This window comes from Thermothelomyces thermophilus, chromosome 1 (assembly GCF_000226095.1).
Source record: "Thermothelomyces thermophilus ATCC 42464 chromosome 1, complete sequence".
In the NCBI taxonomy this organism is placed as follows: domain Eukaryota; kingdom Fungi; phylum Ascomycota; class Sordariomycetes; order Sordariales; family Chaetomiaceae; genus Thermothelomyces; species Thermothelomyces thermophilus.
Window position 1 is genome coordinate 9,061,403 of NC_016472.1, and position 17,357 is coordinate 9,078,759.

Below are 17,357 nucleotides of genomic sequence, written 5' to 3' on the forward strand. Positions count from 1 at the left end.
ATATACTAGGTACCTACTGATAGGGACTTAGGTTAATAGACAATCTGTACGGGTTCTTGTAAGTACTGGCGATGCCTTTGTAATATACACGTTTAGCGAGCAAACGGGGAGGGGTAACTGTACAGTACTTATAACATGTATACAGTTCATGAGAGGTAATGTTGACTACCCTGCATTGCTGCCTGGTCGTCAACACATGCACCACTGAAGGCTTGTCAAAACGCACTGAGATGTGGCCGCCAAGTCGGGGCCATTGCTCCTGTTGATGCAGAGACAAACGGCATGAGCAGCCAGCAGAAATCATTATAGAAGGTACCCTACTCCCTCGAAGCTGAAATTGAATCAGATACTCCCAAACCTCCCAGCTCATCTTAACACTTTGTCTCTCAAACCAACAACGGCAACGGGCTCAGCTTGGGAAACGGCTTGAACCATGGCTTGGACAATGCCAAAGACTCGCTTAGTACGCTGGTCATCGGCCCGTGGCTTGGTAACAGCAAAGACTTCGGCAAAGCCCCGCACTCCGTCGATGGGAATCAGCCTGGCTTAGGTAGCCAATACACGGCAATTTGAGATAAGAAACGCATATACGACAGAAGACGTGAATTTGGCGCCAGAATCTGTTTTAGGTATGGCCACATGCCGGATCATGGAAGCCTCGTTCTCCTTACTTAACCAGTGAATCACCAGAAACGCAAACGGGCACACACGTGTTCATGCTGGATCTTTTAAGTTGTCCGTGGCTGAAATTTCCTCTCATTAGTGAGAATTCCCTCAGTTGACCACTGTCATACTCACCTTCGAGGTGAAATAGCACGTTGGACTGATAGTTTTTGAACATCTGGGCCACCAGCTCAATGTTCATATTCTGAATGTTGATCTCCTTAAAGACTCGTTAGTCAGAATGCCTTGGACCCAAAAAAAGAACTAAACATACCTGAAGGGCCTTGTTCATCACAACAATGGATTCATTAAGCTTTTCCTGTTGTTCAGAAAACAAGTAAGTACAACGGGCTCAAGAGCACAGCCGCCCCCCTGGATGAAGATCACGGACCACGTTGGTGATGATGCGTGACAGAAGCAGGTTCTGCTGATGCTCGTGTGGGCTTTCCTGTTTAGAAAAGTTATAAAATTGTTTCTGAACCCATATTCTTCTAAAAGTGACACTTACCATTGTGATTAACGAGTATCAAGGGTTGAAGTGATCTGGTTGCTGGGCTCTCTTGCGCTTTTGTTGTTTACTTGACGAGGTGCGGCAGACCCACCCCCACATTCGATCACTGACCACCAAGAACCATCGAAACAGTGCGAAGTACGGTTTCTGTCGCACTTCATCTAGAAGCGGTCAAGCTTGGCAGAACCGGGTCGCCTGAAGCTGCCTCCCTGCCACCTCTCTCCAACAGCTTTCCATGCTCAATTCTCTCTCTTTCTCTCCCCGCCACCTACCCAACCGGAATACGCATCACATCCCCTTCTTAGCCTCCCGCAATGTCGAACCCAGAAGCGCAAGCCGCGCAGGCGGCGCATCAGGCGCTCATCGAGCAGCTCGACATTCACTCCATCCACAAGACGTTCCGCAACCCGCACTGGCGCCCCAACCAGCGCCGCAACAAGAACGTCAAGGCCATCCTGGGCGACGCGTCGCGCAAGGAAGCCTCGGTCAACGCGACACCGCGGGAGAACAGCGGCGCAGTGACTCCGTCGCAGGATAACGACGGGCTCTCGACGAGCGGCACCTCGACCCCGGCCGTCCCCTCCGCCACCGGCTCGACCAACCCGCCGAACCTCGCCCAGGCGTCACGCAGCCTGTCCAAGCTTGTCCTCGAAAAGGCGCTGTCCGCGTCCTCCCAGCAGCCAAACGGCGCGTCCTCGGCGCCCACGGCAACCTACACCAACATCGAGAGCGCGCCGAGCCTCGCGCCCTTGAAGCACTACTGCGACGTGACCGGCCTGCCGGCACCGTACATGGACCCCAAGACGAGGATGCGGTATCATAATAAGGAGGTGTTTGCCATGATTAGAAGTCTCCCCCAGGGCGTTGGCGAGCAGTTCTTGGAGGCAAGAGGCGCCCACACGGTTCTCAAGTAAAAAGGAAAGGACGGAATGCGGACGCCGGCCATCGGGAAGGGTTGCTGCTGCCATTTCGTGAAAATTCTAGATTGCACCATCGGCAGACGCCGGAATCTGGGGCGGTAACAGTTTGACGCGCTGCACCTTCCCTCGAAGTCATGTCCACCGACAGGATCCTGTCACCGAAGCTGACGATTCGCTCTCGCCCTATGGCCCGGGCTCGCGACTACCTTGCCGGCCGTGCTCTGCCTCATGTTATCGTTTACTGCAGGCTCCTGCCGGTACATTATGACACCGTTGTGCGCACTCAGCCACCGGATGAGCAATTCCGCGGTCATGCTCTCGACTAGCAGTCTTTAGCGAGGGAAACCCGCAATTTTATTTCCCACGATATCTCACATTATACCCATTGAGAGTAATCATTAGCAGTCCGGTTCCCTCGCTGGACGCTGAGCGGACAGAACAAAACGCAACGGCGACGTCCAGGCGTTGAATCCGGTGACTCAACAATGGATTCCTCGCCCTCTGGGACCCCGACCCGGCAGCCCGCCCCAGAAACCCCAACCCCTCCCCAGACGCAGGATTTTGCGCGTCACACATCGTTCCTCTCGTCGGGGATCGTCACCCCTAGTCCAAGCACTCGAACAGACGTCCCTCTGTTGCCGACCAACTACCCCGTCCCACCCGTACCCGGCAACCACGAAAAGCACGCGCCGTAAGGTTGCCGCACCCCGCAATTTCAGGGTCGGGCGCTAACAAGCCGTCGGCTGCAGAAAACCACACTGGAGGCGGTTTCTGACGAGTGTCAACGAGTTCTTGCTGGGGAAGGAAAAGGCATCGGTGTATTGGTATGCAAGTCTCACGTCGGTCCTCGCTGCCCTAGTTGTCACGGGCTCGAGCATCTTCGGCTGGCCGCCGCTGCCCATCTGGGAGTACCTTCGACACGCGACGGGCTGACGACGGGATGGCGAAGGCTCTTGCGCAAAGGACTGAAGATGAAGGATGTGCCGGAAGGGATGTCAGCGGGATGACGGTATCGGAAGCGCGGTGTTGGCGATTGGAGTGAGCTAGAGGGGGGAACACCATGGGTCATCACGGCTACGGAAGAGGATTCACACTGCAAGATAACCACGTATTGTAATTGTGTACGACCAACAAAGTCAGGCCCCGACTATGCACTCGCTACCTCTCGACAGCAAGATGACAGTCGACGCCCCGGCTTAATCGTGACCGGGTTCTTATGTGCCTTTGATGTTCGACAGATCACCGAGAAAGGACGGAGAAACCAAACTCAGTTGCTCCAGCGTTCGCTGGAGCCGTCGCGGCAAGTTGAGAGTATTGTAAAGAGTACCTAGAAATTGAAAAAAGAGAACTGAGCCCTACCTTTGCTGCATTCTCGGGCGCGCAGAGCCAACTCCAATACCGCATCAGAGCCCCTGCCACGAGTATGCGTTTGTGTTTTCATTATCACTGATGATTGAATACACCTTGAATGAGATCCATGGAGAGGCCATGTTTTGACTGGTGTGTATGTCCCAATTGCTTTGACAATGATGACAACCCGGTCATTGTGAAGTTCATTTCTGGCAGCAAGAAAACGTTTTTAGACCAGCCAGAAAAGGGTCCCAACGTTGCTGCATTTTGCCCAATCAGAGAGAGGCCTGCGGTTCCCAGGTTCCAGGTTACCTTAAACACTAATCCGTACAGTACCTGCCGGAGCCATCGGCAGTCTGTCGCCTTGGCGACTTGTTAGCTCTTTTTCACGTTTCGAGTCGCGCCGCGCAACAAGACCAACAAAGAGATAAAACAGAACGATCTCGAGCGACTCTAAGAACCACTGCCGGTCTCTTGAGCTTCACTTCATTTGCGCGAATTGCTAATATACTACCTTCTTTTCCGAATTGCCCCCATACTCCGCCCAGCGAAAATGCCTACCATGTGGTTATCAGATTCGCAAAGTACGTCCCCTAACTCCTTAAAACCCCTTATCCTGCAGCCGCGCTCGGGGAGGAGTTGACCTCCAGCGCCGGCGGCGCAAACCGAGCCAAAACCGCAAGAGCAGAGCTAACACGGCCCTCGCGCAGAAATTGGAGTCGCCTTTTGCTCCGGCGGTATGTGCGATCTCGAACCCCTCAGCCTCTCCGGCGCGCGACCTCGACCGATGCCGCTCGTTCTTTCCCCCTCGACCTTTGTGATTGCCTCCTGCCCAGGCAGCATACGCTGACCGCCGCCTCTCTTTTTCCTTCCTTTTTTTTCCCCACGAAAACAGGCGGCTTCTTCCTCGTAGCAGGCGTCCTCCTTTTCTTCGACCGCGCCATGCTCGCAATGGGCAACGTTAGTTTGCGCCCCCCCCACCCCCTTCTTTCCACAACCCCCATTCACGCCCATATCTATATATCTACATAAAGTTATATAATCCGCGCCGACTAACATTTTGGCTCCCGCTCGGCCGCCCCGCGCGGCGCGGCGCGGCTCGTTTCGCTCTCGTCGTCCAGATCCTCTTCCTGATCGGGCTCACCATCATCATCGGCCCGCAAAAGACGGCCCTCTTCTTCGCGCGCAAGCAGAAGCTCAAGGGCACCGCCGCCTTCTTCGGCGGGCTCGCCCTCATCCTGCTCCGATGGCCGCTGACGGGCTTCCTGGTCGAGCTGTACGGCATCATGGTGCTGTTTGGCGACTTCCTGGGCACCATCGCCGGCTTCGCCCGCAATCTGCCCGTCGTCGGGCCCTACATCGGCCTGGCCGTCGACCGGATCGGACTGGGCGAGCGCAGGAACGCCGATCTGCCTGTTTAAAGGAGAAGCATAGAAGGAACGTGTGAGGAGGCGCCGGGGAAAAAGGGGAAAAAAAAAAGAGGGGGCGAGCTGAGCAGTTCTAAGAGGAGATGCGATAAGCTGGCAACCAAAGGCGGTTGCTGTCGCTGTCCTTTTGATGCCTGGGCGGGATATAATAACCATATATGTAACACGAGGGCGGCAGAAGACGTGCTCGCGTTTAGGGATCCCCGGAGGCGAAGGGTGATGATGATGATGAGCAACCCCGCCCGGAGCTGAGAGGAAAAAGGGGAAGATTTTGGATGATGCTTTACGGGTCACTGGCCGGTTCCTCGTCGGAAGGAGCATGATGACGGCGTTCTGGGAGACGTTACAATAATGCTATTTTTTTAATGAGGAGGGAGTTCTGGTTCCTGGCAAAAGCTCTGTACTCTACAAGAAAGAAATGGAGAAACTGAGAGAGATCACGCGTCGACCACATCCTTACACAAATACTCTCGGGGATGGACGAGTCAAAGACACGTAAGACGCGCTTTCCAGCACAGGCTCAAGGGGGGCATGTTCCATCTGCAGAAACGCGGGACTCGAAGCCCCTGGGCCTCGGGCCGGGCCCAGCTAGGCTACACGAAGCAAACCTGCGCGTCATCAAATCGAGAATTCCTCGTCCGCAGGGTGCCCACCTCCCTGTCTTCTGTTGTATGAGTCTATTATGTACTGACAGCATCTCCTCCTCCAAATCGTCGCTGAAGCTGGAAACAAACGGCTGGTTCTGGTCTCGTGATGTGCAATTTTGTTCAGGTATCCATCCTTCCTTCCTAGAAACCCCATCCGAGCGAAGGCTCGCGCTTCGGGCACGGAAAGGCGGGTAGTTTAGTAGCCCTGGTTGATGAGATAATCGCCGAGGGCCTCGACCGTCTGTGTCGCGTTGCCGGCCTGGACGTTCTCGCCGTAGTGACCAATGAGGATGGCCTGTTTCGTCTTGACGATGCAGATACCGGTCCTGCCCTATATTCACGCGGTCACACGCCTTAGCTGACCTGGCCCGTCATGGTAGATATGGGCAGGCTTCGTCAAGCGCGCGGGAAAGGGGAGAGGGGTGGGGTGGGGTGAGGTGAGAAGCGGGTGTGTGGGGATACGCACCTGGCGCCCGTAAATGTGCTTGTCCTCGATTCTAAAGGCTACGTAGCGCTCGCCAGCGACGTGAATGCCGTCCGAGAACGCCTTGGTTACCGCTGGGCCACCCTTGTCTGCCTCGTCCAGGATGGCGACGATATTCTTGAGCTCGTCGGCGCCAACCTGCAACAGAAACGTGTTAGGCCGTGCTCGACTTGTCTTTTAAAGCGTTTTTAATCCGGTGCGTCAAGGGGTGGAGATGTCCAGGGTTGGCGGTGTGATGGGAGCGGCTTACCGCGAACCCCGGGGTCGCGGCCCAGGTGCTGTCGCCGGCAGCGCTGACGATGCAAGCCTTGTCGATGTGGCCGGAGCCAACCAGGCTTGGTCGGAGAGTCAGTCACTCGTACACGATCTTGCAAAAAATACCACGTTCGGGGAGCGGTTCGATGCCGTACCTCGAGTCAACGTAGGCTGTTGAGAAGCTCGGTGTTAGCTCCCAGTCAAGATCCAAACCACAAGTGGGGTTGTCAAGTCGTGACAAGAGCTCATACCTTGCCAAGACATGGTGGGCTGCGGCGGCTTTGTTATCTGAAAGTTCTGAGAGTATCGCGGGTATTTGGAGGAGAAGGAACGGAGACGAAGGGTAGCTTTTGATGGTGTTGCAGGAAAGTTGTCGGTGGACAGACAACTCGGCTTGATGGACTTTCGACCTCCTCATACCCCGCCAGCTTGGGCAGATTCCATCACCTCGAAGAGAGTGGGGTTCAGCTCCATGCCAGCCCGCGCCCAATGTAGTCATTATGTAAGCTAGCTGCTCCACTTCCAGACCGCCAACTCGCTCGAAGTCCGCAATTTTTTTTTTTTTTTTTTTTCACCGTCAGTTTGCGAGAACTCGCGGTGATCCGACTCCCAAAGAGCGGGAGCAACCGCAAATGGCTTTATTGGCGGCATTTGACATGCACTCGCTCATCGAAAAGATGTGATGCGCGGATGCGAACTGTTGTTGGTTACATCACGCTGTAGAAATACTACTCCCGTCATGCACTCGAGCAATCACTGCTTCGAGCTTTGTTGAGCAACACGGTATTTAAAGTCCAAGAGCATGCTCGCAACAACCGTTCGGCAATGCCCCGACAACCGAACCCTTTGTTTACACTACTCTTCAAATTTGAACGCGTCAATATTAGGGTACGTTGGGTCGAGTTCAAAGAACGATTTCCGACTTCTTAAAGCGTTCATACTACACTGTATGTACTCCACGCAGCAACAAGCTTCCTCGGCATTGCCGATACGTCAACCCGAGGATGGGCAAGTTTTAGCGAGGATAAGCACATCGCAACTTGATGTCGTGACTCGATCTTGAAACAAACCGCAAGTACTGTGTAGTGTACCAATTTCACTCATCAGATCGGGCGAACTGGTCGGGCCCACTCGAGCAGTTCGATCGATGGCTACACGGGCTCGAGATGGTCCCTTAAGGCTCCGCTCGAAACCTTCAACCGGTTCAAGCGGGTGGAAGGAATTACCGAGCGTGCCCGAGCGCTTCATTTCACATCTGTCCAGCTTCATCTGCCCAGGGGCTCCCTCCCTATAAGGTCGGCGTTTACCATTGCTTGGCCGATCAATTTAACTTCTCATACGAGCATCCACAAGCCGAATTCTGCGGATTACACTACAGGGCCATCCCCGACGCCTGGTGTTTGTGGGAATGTGCATGTGTCTGAGACACGCCTTCCCGGCTGGACCCTTGCCACCTTGCTCGGTTCCAACGTGCCGACGTTCGGATGATGCTTGGCACCCGCTTCATGGTCAACGACATCAGACAAGGGAACAACAAAAACGGAAGGCAGGCCACATGCTGAAAGTGGCAAGCAAAATCTCCCGCCCCTCTTGGCTTGTTCGGAGGCATGGGTCATTGGACAGGGCATTCCGAAACCAGACAGCTGGCGGTTTGGGTACTGGTAATCCTTGAACATGGAGGTAAGTTCCGCCTGTTCTACACTAACTATCCCCCCCGGGTCCTTCAATCTCGACAGCGTCGCAGAGCGACAGTGAGGATTGCCGCGCTGTTGCACCAGCCAGCGACCGATCATGATAGGGCTACGGGACATTCCAAAGCTTGGCATTTTGCCAGATCACCAAAAGCGGTCTAGACATCCGTACATGCTGCGTACAGTATGCCTCGCTAGCGAGCGCAGCTGCCCCTGGAACCAGGCCCCCCAAGTAGTTTGATCAAACGATTCCTAACATTCGAGTTGCGCCGTGCGTGTATAATGTGCTCAATAAGTAAGGACCATATGAGCACAAGAGGCAGAGGAGGAAAAGGCCAAGCTTGCAAGCCTCCCCGTTTTGGAAGGGACACCTCGCAATAAAGGGGGTGCTGTGTTTCGTGTGGAAACGGGGGGAGGGAACACCCAAGGTATGTACTGTACCTAACCTGGGCAGAATTGGAAGGCAGTAACTACACTACTTTCCGTTCACATCGCAACCAGCTCTGTCCATTCAGGGCAAATCTCGGAAATGACCGAGGCGAGCGATGCAACTGAGCCTATTAGCAGACATGTCGCTTCCCGATCGGCGGCGCACCTCTCCGTTCTGCATCGGGTGGTCAGCATCGGGTGGTCAGCATCGGGTGGTCAGCATCGCAACGACTGAGGGGGAGGCTTTTTGGGTTCTGAGACAGCCTTGCAAAACAACCGCCCCGGGAACCCGGGGGCATCCCCGCACAGGTTTTGCTGCACCCCTCGATCGTTCGACCGACCAGGGGGGTGAGGGGCGGGAACACGGGTAGGAAATGTGTTGCGCTTCGGTCACTCACCCGTACACGAGTGTGCACAGGAGACGAGACTCCCTGCTGGCGATCAACCTCGTTCAGAATAACCGCCGTCCATCTCAGACCGACACTGCTGCCAGGGAGCACAAAGAACGTGTCGTCGAAGGCCTTTTTAGGCTCTTTTTGCAGAAACTGTTTGTCGAGAGAGAGGATCGGTCGGACGGCATATGTAAGTGGTAAATGTCCCGTTTTCTGCCAACCACAGGGCCACTCCGAGGTCCTTTCTTCACTTGTGTTCGCCGCGAGCAAGGCTCGTGCCTCGTTTCTCGCTTTCTTGCGGTTTGCGATGACTACTGTCTTGTAAACCGTTTTCTTTTAAACTGTTCCTAGAGGGCAGCTCCTGTTCTCATTTTTTTGGCCAATTGGATCTCTCAAAAAATCATCATCTCCAAAGGCCAGGGGCCATTCCCGCACGATCGGTGTGGAACAGCCGACGGACAGCAGGACCCCTGGCAATCCCGGCCTGTGGATAGTTATACACTAGCTTTTGCGTTTGTCCCAACGGGCGCCATGTTGGAAGTGGTTAGTCAATCCAACCTGTTCTGGGCGGGGACCGGGACAGGGACAGGTTCGGCGAGTGCGGCGGACGGGGGTGCGGCGGATGGGGATGGGGATGCGGATGTTAAGCATCCAAGTGGTCCATTTCAACACAGGGGGCACGGTCCAGAAGCCACGGCGACCCTGGACCAAGGACATGGTCGTGTGTCAAGTCTTACCCTGCGTCCACGAGACACAAGCAGACGGGGCAGGCACCCGCCTCAAAACGCTGGCTTAACCCCCGTTGCGTTTCCCGGCGGGAGGAATCCGTACCTCGATCGACCTCTACCTCCACCGCCATCAAGAGCCATCGCTGTCTTCGCCAACACAGCGCCGTTCAGAATGCTGGCCCGACCCAGCACATCTTCGGGGCCAACTTCCAACAAATCCACTGACGTGAAGCCCGGCTGGGACAAGCGGATTTCCAAGGACGACATCGCTCTGACGAGAACGGGCATGGGCACGGGGAGCAGCCTACATCCATCTGCAAGGTCTGGGGAGATTCCGATTGGGATGGCGCTGGGGAGTCCGACCCAGGACTCGGCTTCGTTTCCCGTGAGCCCACAGCCTGGGTGGTGGCAGCCGCAGACGCAGACGTCGGTCCAAACGAGCCATGACCATTCGCCCCCGTCGGTTCAATCTAGTCATGGCCATCCGCCTCCATCAGCGCAGACGCCGGAACCCACGATTCAGAGGTCGAAGACGCAGAAACGGAGGCTCTTCACCTCTCTCTTTGGCGGTCGAAAGCATGCGGAATCGTCCAAGACCGTGAGTTCTGCCGAGGCGGACCGCGGCGCATCGCCTTCACCGGCAACTGGGTCCAAGGCAGCCCCCGCCCCGGTCCGAAGCAACACAGTCGCCAGCAAAAAGACACCGAAACACAAGCCCATCATCATCAAGTCGACGGCGGAGCCAGGGACGGACGCTAACGCCACGCCATCAAAGGCGCCGGCCGTCTCGGAGTCCGCCTCTTCGGCCTCGGCGAGCTGCACGGGGTTGCTCAACGTTGAAATCCCCGACATCAGGCTGGAGCGGTACAGTGTCATGTTCAGCGGCGTATTGAATTCTGGCGAGAGCAAATCCTCCTTGTTGGAACGGCGCCAAGCTACGCTCGAGAAACTTAAAACCATCAGCGACAGGATAGAGCACCAAGAACAGGATTACAAAACAAGGCCGCGTAGAGCGACCTCGCCCCAGCCGGTGAAATCACCTGCATTCTCACTCTTCCCCCAGACGCCAAACCGGCAATCGGTGGTGATCGCTACCACGGCAGCAGGGATGGCCTCAACAACGTCATTAGCCCCTCCTTGTGGTCTCACTCGCTCCAACACTTCTCCAGCTTGCCTCCGATCGCCATCCAGGGCGAACTTCGAGTCACCGCCACAGCCTTTGCCGGAGCAGCCCAAGAAGGAAAAGAAGACGGTAACCATTGTCTCGCCCCGGACCATGGATGAGCGAACCCGCGCAGCCCGGGTGGAAAGGTTACGAGAGCAGCAGGCGCAACAGCAACAGGCGCAACGGAACCAGCAGGCACGATCCGAACCACGAATCACGGCGCCCTCGGCAACAACCTTGCACTTCCATCCCAATGGATCCAGCCTGGTCCTCGACTCCCCGCAGCATAGCGCCGCCTCCTCTTCCTCCACGTCCTCGACCGAGACTGAATCCTATTCTCCGCCCGCCTACCGCCCCGCATTGAAACCCAACCTCCCCGAACCCGAGTGGGAGATCATCACGCCTCCCTCTTCCACCTCTGCTGCCTCCCCCTCCTCCTCCTCCGCTAAACCATCAGAAAATACTACGCCACCCCGTCCCAATACCCGGTCTCCCTCGGTCCCCTCGTCCTCCATCGTCTCCCGCACCTCCCTCGACACGCTCGCTACGTCCACCAGCACGGGGACCGCCCGCGTTTCGGTTGATGAGGAAGACGCAGCCCTCAAGGCGGCCGTGGAGATCTCGATTGCGCGGCAGATCAGCATCTCGAGACAGCAGAGGCGGTTGCTGAAGCCGTTCGTCCGGGCGGGAGGCGGCGGCGGCGGCGTGAGTCCCGGTGCGAAGGACAAGAAGGGGGCTGGGCCCTCGTCGAAGCCGGATCAGCTGACAGTGGGGGTTATCAAGGGGAAGGTGATGCCCATCATGGTCGGGCCCGGGGCGCCGGGCGACCGAAGGAGCGAGAGGGGTGTGTTGGATGTTGCTGAGTGATCTGGGGTGGGCAGAAGCTGGTTTTCGTTTCATCCCGGTATTATATTTCTTTTTTTCTTTTCCTATTCTGACTCTCGTTGAGGCCTCTCCCCTCGGCAAGGTCCGGGGGGTGGCGCACATCTTTGCTGTCAGGGACAGCCATTCTTTTCTGGTAGTTTGCCTTTTTCTGTCTGAGCGGGCGTTTTTTTTTTTTTTTTTTTTTTTTTAATCAGGTCTGGTGATTCTAGAAGACGGCCTTGACGGGCTGTTGTGTGATACCTTTTTGATTTATGCGAGATACCTATACAATAAACATGGATACGGCTCGGTTGACCTTTTTTGGTTGTAATTGGGACACAAAGGCACACAGTTGGTAACATAAGCTACGACGGCATGATGATACGCCGCAGTGCGCCCAAACCGTTTATTCGATTTGTCTTTGGCCCAATCTTCCCTGGGTTGCAAACACACCAGATTACAAGTGTTATGATACATTTACCACAATGCAGTGGCATTCACAGTCATGACCCTCTCTGTCCGCTCGTCCACCATCTCGCGCCGATGCCACGCCCTCGCAAACCGCCGGCCCTCCGCAGCATCCGCAAACGTAATCACAAACCGCGAGTACCCGTACTGCTGCTGCTGAGAGGAGGAGGAGGAGGTAGACCACCGGTTCCTCGACCTAGAGGCCCGCCGGCCCTCCCCCTCATCCTCGACATCCCAACCACCCAAGTCTGCCTCCCCGTCGTCGTCGTCGTCTACCTCCTCCCCGTCCCCGTCCCCGTCCCCGCCGAAGCCGAGCTTGCCGCTCCCGGCGCGCAGGGCCTGGACGGGCCGCGGCCAGCGGGCCACGTCGGGCCGCGGCTCGACCAGGCGCCAGGCGAGGTTGCGCGCGGCGCCGTCGGCCGCGATCGCCCGCGCCATCCCGTCCACCGTCACCTTGCTCCCCGACAGGCGGACCAGCACGCTCCACTTGCTACCGACGAGGGCGGCGGCGGCGGCAGCGTCGCGGTCGGCGTGGGCGCTTTTGTTGTTGTTGTTGTTGCTGCTGCTGCTGTTGAGGTGGGTGCTCAGGTGGGTGGCTAGGCCGTGGGGGATGAGGGTCTTTTGCGGGGTGGGGAGATTATGCTGCTGCTGCTGTTGTTGTTGTTGTTGTTGTTGTTGCTGCTGGTGCTGAGGGGGCGAAAGGCGGGCAATGAGTTTCAGGAGGTCGGTAGCGGGCATGAGGCGCGAACGGGAGCGGAGTTCCAGGGGGGGTGGTGGTGGTGGTGATGGTGGCGGCGAGGCTTCGTTCCCGAGGGGCTCGGCCCCGGTGGTGCCGCCGGACCGGTGCGACAGGTCGGCCGCCTCGGTGAGGTCGTACACGCGGTCGAGCTGGGCGGCGCAGGCCTCGGCGGCGCTGCGGGTGTCGAAGAAGAGAAAGTACTGGCCCCGCGGCTCGCGGGTGGTGGCCGAGACGGCCTGGACGACCTTGGAGATGCCGCCGGCCCAGCCGGCCACGTGCCGGCCCTGGGGCGCCCAGCGGTAGAAGTCGGACTCGGCGAGCGAGCGGGAGAGGGAGCTCAGGACGAGGACCGTCTTTTCGCCGCGCGACTCCGCATCCGCCCTGTCGCGGGCTCGCTGCCCTCGGGCAACGGAAGCAGCAGCTGCGGCGCCGGCGTCCTCGAGCCAGGCTCGAAGCTCGTCGCCGACGTGGGAGACGTCAACCTCTCGCCCGTCGTCCCCCCCCGCCCCTAGGCCGGGCCGTGGAGGATGAAGCGCGTCTTCATCGCTGGATCTGAGTGATGATTGGGCAGCGCCCGCAGACGGGCGAGAAGACCTCGGATGTTTCGCCGTTGTAGGGGGGCCGGGTCTGGATGGAAATAGTTTGTCATAGAGCGATGCCGATGATGAAGAAGCAGACGGCTTTGAAGGCTGAGGATGGTCTGAAGAAGAAGATGATGACGACGGTGATGAAGACAGAGGGGACGAAGAAGATGAAGTTTTACTGCTGCGCCGAGAATAGTGGCGCGCCGCCGACGGTTTCCTGTGGCAGCGACATTGCCAGACTGCAGTAGACTGCGGCAGCCGTAGCCGCTTTGCGAGCATCTGTTTGGGCTAGCTACGGACGGGAAATACCATGACCGAGCCGCAGAGTACCTTTCGCGTCTCTCTCTCTCTCTCTTACACGGGCGGGCGGGCGGGCAGACCCAGATTCCCACAGCAGGTTCAGAACGAGCAAGCTAAGAGTGGTGGGGCGGGTGCTTAGTGTAAGGCATTTGGCGATTTACTTGCAAAATAGCGAGCAGCGTGCTAACCTAGGGCTCCACTCGGGCCCGATTCTTGGCTTGTTCCGGCGGCAGATTCTGAAAATCAGATGCCAAATACCGTACTACTAGATGGTAGCACTTAAGTTTTGTGCAGAGCACGAGTGGATTGAATGAACTTTACACACAGTCCGTTGCAGGCCCTTTTCCCGGGAGCATCTCGCCCAGCCGAGGAGAAAGTATTCGAGCACCGTGCCCGGATTTTGTTCGATTTTCTTTTCTTCTCCCAACCCTGACTGAGTTCGGGTTTCGGGTCGGGCTTTCCACAGCAGTTGGATAAGTGCCTCTCGCAGGGATCGCAGGGAGAGCGCCAGGGCCCAGATCACGCCTCCCCAAAGCGGAAGCACAAATGAAGTCGCTCGAGTTCCGCATCCGCAAGTTGCACGTCAACACTGACGCGGACAAGCGGCTGCAGAAGAAGCAGCCATCGCGCGTCTATGTTAACGAGGAGGCCCTCATCGAGCTGACGGGCACGAGGGATGGCGGCCGCGCCGTCTGCATCGAACGGGTCTCGCCCGACGAGCGCCCCGTCCGCCGCGAGGCCACGCTCTGGAAGGCGCCCGAGAAGCTGGACAAGTCGGTCACGCAGATGTACGACGCCTTCCGGGATGCCTGCAGCTACAAGCTGGGCGAGCAGGTCCGAATCACCTCGCTGGGCGGCCCCCTGCCCGACGCCGACGAGGTCATCATCGAGCAGGCCCCTGGCCCCGATGGGTCCGCCCCCGATCCCCTGGCCCCCGAGGACATCCCCGGTTGGGAGTTTGTGCTGGCCGGCCGCCTGTCCCAGATGGAGCACGTGTATGCCGGTCTGGTGTTCAAGAACCTCTTCGCCAGGGGGCCCGAGCGATCCTTTGTCGTGGCAACCGTGAACGGGAGAAAAACGGGCAACGCCCGCTACCTGGACCACAAGACCACCGTCAGGCTCGCCACTACCGCGCCCTCCTACAACAGCCAGCCGGACGCCCTCCCGGCGCGGAGGCTCGAGGTGACGGGCATCCGGGGGCTGGACGCGCAGGTCCGCCAGCTCAACCAGATCCTCAGCTGCTTCGACGCCCGCACGCCCTTCCGGAAGAAGCCAGCCTACCGCGGCATCGTCATCCACGGCGGCCACGGCACCGGCAAGACGATGCTGCTCAACAGCATCGCGAGCACCGGCTGGGGCACCGTCTTCCGCATCCAGTACAAGGACAAGCTCTCCGAGATCCAGGAGGTCTTCCAGAGGGCAAGGCTGCAACAGCCGAGCATCGTCCTCATCGACCAGCTCGAGCGCCTCATCGATAAGGACCGCAGCAACCGCGCCGCCGTCATCCTCGCCCTGTGCGAGGCCCTCGACACCCTGGCCGCAGACGCCGCCGCCAAGGGGGAGCTGCCCAAGGTGGTCGTCGTGGCCACCTGTCTCGACTACACCACCGACGTGCCCGAGGACCTGAAGGAACCCCGCCGCCTGACCAGCGAGATATACCTCTCGCTGCCCGACGTCGACGGCCGGAGGGAGATCCTCGCCTCCCTCGGCCTCGACGTCGCCCCCGACCAGGAGGAGGACCTCCTCCGCCATCTCAGCGAGCGGACCCACGCCTACAACGGCAAGGACCTCTGCCGCCTCGTTGACGAGGCCGACCTGATTGCGAGGATCCGTCACGCATCCGAGACCAAACCACCATTACCCGAGACCGCCACCAACCACTCTGCGACTTCCCCTCTCTCGGAGGGGGACGCGAATCCAGACGCCGAAACCGCACCTTCGCCAGCACCTTCGCCAGCACCAACGCCAGCGCCAGCGCCAGCGCCAGTCTACCACCTCCCCTCCGATTACCACGAAGCGCTCCGCCTCGTCCGGCCGTCGGCAATGCACGACATCAACCTCAAGCCGCCGCCCATCCGGTGGGACGACATCGGCGGGCAAGAGACGGTCAAGGTCTCGCTGCGGCGCGCCGTGCGCCTCTCGCTCGAGCCGCCCGAGACGCTGGCCCGCTACTTCGACCGGCCCCCCAAGGGCTTCCTCCTCTACGGGCCGCCCGGCTGCTCCAAAACCATGGCGGCCCAGGCCATGGCCACCGAGTCGGGCCTCAACTTCTTCGCCGTCAAGGGCGCCGAGCTGCTCAACATGTACGTGGGCGAGTCGGAGCGCGCCGTCCGCCGCCTGTTCCAGCGCGCTCGCGAGGTCAGCCCCAGCATGATCTTCTTTGACGAGATCGACAGCATCGCGAGCCAGCGCAGCGGCTTCGGCCACTCCTCCTCCCCCTCCTCCCCTTCCTCTTCTTCTGGCCGGGCCGGCGGCGGCAGCCACGGCGGCGTCAACGTGCTCACGACGCTGCTCAACGAGATGGACGGCTTCGAAGCGCTGCACGGCGTCGTCGTGCTGGCCGCCACCAACCGGCCCCAGGCGCTGGACCCGGCCCTGCTCCGCCCGGGCCGCTTCGACGAGCTCATCTACGTCAGCCCCCCCGACCGCGCCGCCCGCCGCGCCATCTTCGCAAAGGTCGCCGCCCGCCGCCTGATGCACCCGGACGTCGACGTCGACCGCCTCGCCCTCGAGACCGAGGGCTACTCGGGCGCCGAGATCAAGGGCATCTGCGCCGCCGCCGGCGTCGCCGCCTACGACCGCGCCGCAGAGGGCGGCGAGCCCGCCATCATGATGGCGGACCTCGAGCGCGCCATCCGCAATCAAAAGAGGCAGATCACCCCCGACATGCTGCGCGGGTTCGAGGAGTGGGAGAAGCAGTTTAGAAAGTTTTGATGATGAGCAGCCTAAACAAAACAAAGCAAGAGCTCTGAAGGGAGACAGGTGCGGTTTTGATTTGTTTTCCCTCCCGAAAAGCGGCATTCTCAACCTCCTGTTGAAAACAAGGAGGCAGTCGAGAGGATTACGACAGCGCCAGGTGATGTTGCTTCTGTACGGCAATGACGCCCCATGATGATATGATGCCCCTTTATCCCAACTGAGAGAAAGTAAAACCAGCCCTTAAAGGCCACCCCATAATCACATACGTACCAAACAAGCAAGGAAAGAAACGGAATGCCGAACTTTGTTGTCCGGTGTTTCATTCATCTGGCCCAACCCCCCTCTTCAAACCAGTAGGGTTATTATGGGTAAGGTACAGACAACCCAGGGCAACCTTCACCACAGCATCCTTCCCTTAACGAGACCTCTCTCCCTCCTATCCCACCCAGTGAACCATGAAATGAGGCATGTGATCTATCCCTCTCCTATTCAGGGGAACAAACAAGGACCAGATTGGGCAGTAACGCGCAGAAAGCGGCGGCGGGGTGTGGTGTCGGAGTAAGAAAACGAGCAAAAAAAAAAAATTTGCGCAAGGGAAAAAAAAAAAACACAGTTGAGCGAAGAATAACTAGAGCGAGTCAAGAACCGATGAGGGGAAGCGGAAACGGGATATGGTGGTATGATAAAAAGAACAGAAGAGAGGAAGAAGAAAGGAGGAAAAAGAAAAAAATTGAAAAAAGGAGCCTCCGCCAACGTGCCGCAGTCGCCGTCCATCCGTCCGTCCGTCCGTCCGTCCCTTCCACCTCCCGTGAATCCAGACG

At 58.2% G+C, this 17,357-nt stretch overlaps 8 protein-coding genes across 8 annotated transcripts; 4 read left to right on the forward strand and 4 right to left on the reverse strand.

Moving 5' to 3' along the window:
* Positions 1 to 542: 542 nt before the first annotated feature.
* On the reverse strand, positions 543 to 1,316 carry MYCTH_2299067 (uncharacterized protein). Its single transcript, XM_003660539.1, has 5 exons — positions 1,172 to 1,316; positions 1,055 to 1,111; positions 938 to 982; positions 799 to 883; positions 543 to 743 (listed from the first exon to the last, which is right to left on the reverse strand). The coding sequence occupies exons 1-5, from the start codon at positions 1,172 to 1,174 to the stop codon at positions 715 to 717; spliced, it is 219 nt and encodes a 72-aa protein (XP_003660587.1). The 5' UTR covers positions 1,175 to 1,316; the 3' UTR covers positions 543 to 714.
* A 25-nt stretch (positions 1,317 to 1,341) lies between these two features.
* On the forward strand, positions 1,342 to 2,334 carry MYCTH_2299068 (uncharacterized protein). The gene has a single exon (XM_003660540.1). The coding sequence runs from the start codon at positions 1,489 to 1,491 to the stop codon at positions 2,086 to 2,088; it is 600 nt and encodes a 199-aa protein (XP_003660588.1). The 5' UTR covers positions 1,342 to 1,488; the 3' UTR covers positions 2,089 to 2,334.
* MYCTH_2299070 (uncharacterized protein) lies at positions 2,335 to 3,168 on the forward strand. The gene is made up of 2 exons (XM_003660541.1): positions 2,335 to 2,785; positions 2,844 to 3,168. The coding sequence occupies exons 1-2, from the start codon at positions 2,580 to 2,582 to the stop codon at positions 3,025 to 3,027; spliced, it is 390 nt and encodes a 129-aa protein (XP_003660589.1). The 5' UTR covers positions 2,335 to 2,579; the 3' UTR covers positions 3,028 to 3,168.
* Positions 3,169 to 3,838: 670 nt separating this feature from the next.
* Positions 3,839 to 5,279, forward strand: MYCTH_2314212 (uncharacterized protein). Its single transcript, XM_003660542.1, has 4 exons — positions 3,839 to 4,028; positions 4,155 to 4,181; positions 4,340 to 4,404; positions 4,566 to 5,279. Exons 1-4 carry the CDS (start codon positions 3,998 to 4,000, stop codon positions 4,863 to 4,865), a joined length of 423 nt encoding a protein of 140 aa, XP_003660590.1. The 5' UTR covers positions 3,839 to 3,997; the 3' UTR covers positions 4,866 to 5,279.
* Positions 5,215 to 6,650, reverse strand: MYCTH_2142488 (uncharacterized protein). The gene is made up of 5 exons (XM_003660543.1): positions 6,509 to 6,650; positions 6,413 to 6,428; positions 6,253 to 6,337; positions 5,985 to 6,140; positions 5,215 to 5,849 (listed from the first exon to the last, which is right to left on the reverse strand). Exons 1-5 carry the CDS (start codon positions 6,519 to 6,521, stop codon positions 5,715 to 5,717), a joined length of 405 nt encoding a protein of 134 aa, XP_003660591.1. The 5' UTR covers positions 6,522 to 6,650; the 3' UTR covers positions 5,215 to 5,714.
* A 1,784-nt stretch (positions 6,651 to 8,434) lies between these two features.
* MYCTH_2124283 (uncharacterized protein) lies at positions 8,435 to 9,486 on the reverse strand (the record flags this gene model as incomplete). Its single annotated transcript, XM_003660544.1, has 4 exons — positions 8,435 to 8,552; positions 8,610 to 8,692; positions 8,776 to 8,922; positions 9,328 to 9,486. The coding sequence occupies 4 exons, from the start codon at positions 9,484 to 9,486 to the stop codon at positions 8,435 to 8,437; spliced, it is 507 nt and encodes a 168-aa protein (XP_003660592.1).
* Positions 9,487 to 9,495: 9 nt separating this feature from the next.
* Positions 9,496 to 13,549, reverse strand: MYCTH_2116084 (uncharacterized protein; the record flags this gene model as incomplete). The annotated part of the gene is made up of 6 exons (XM_003660545.1): positions 9,496 to 9,556; positions 9,601 to 9,871; positions 10,136 to 10,446; positions 10,492 to 10,926; positions 12,845 to 13,170; positions 13,529 to 13,549. The coding sequence occupies 6 exons, from the start codon at positions 13,547 to 13,549 to the stop codon at positions 9,496 to 9,498; spliced, it is 1,425 nt and encodes a 474-aa protein (XP_003660593.1).
* Positions 13,550 to 13,908: 359 nt separating this feature from the next.
* MYCTH_2299077 (uncharacterized protein) lies at positions 13,909 to 16,596 on the forward strand. The gene has a single exon (XM_003660546.1). It carries the CDS (start codon positions 14,164 to 14,166, stop codon positions 16,549 to 16,551), a length of 2,388 nt encoding a protein of 795 aa, XP_003660594.1. The 5' UTR covers positions 13,909 to 14,163; the 3' UTR covers positions 16,552 to 16,596.
* The last annotated feature ends 761 nt before the right edge of the window (positions 16,597 to 17,357 follow it).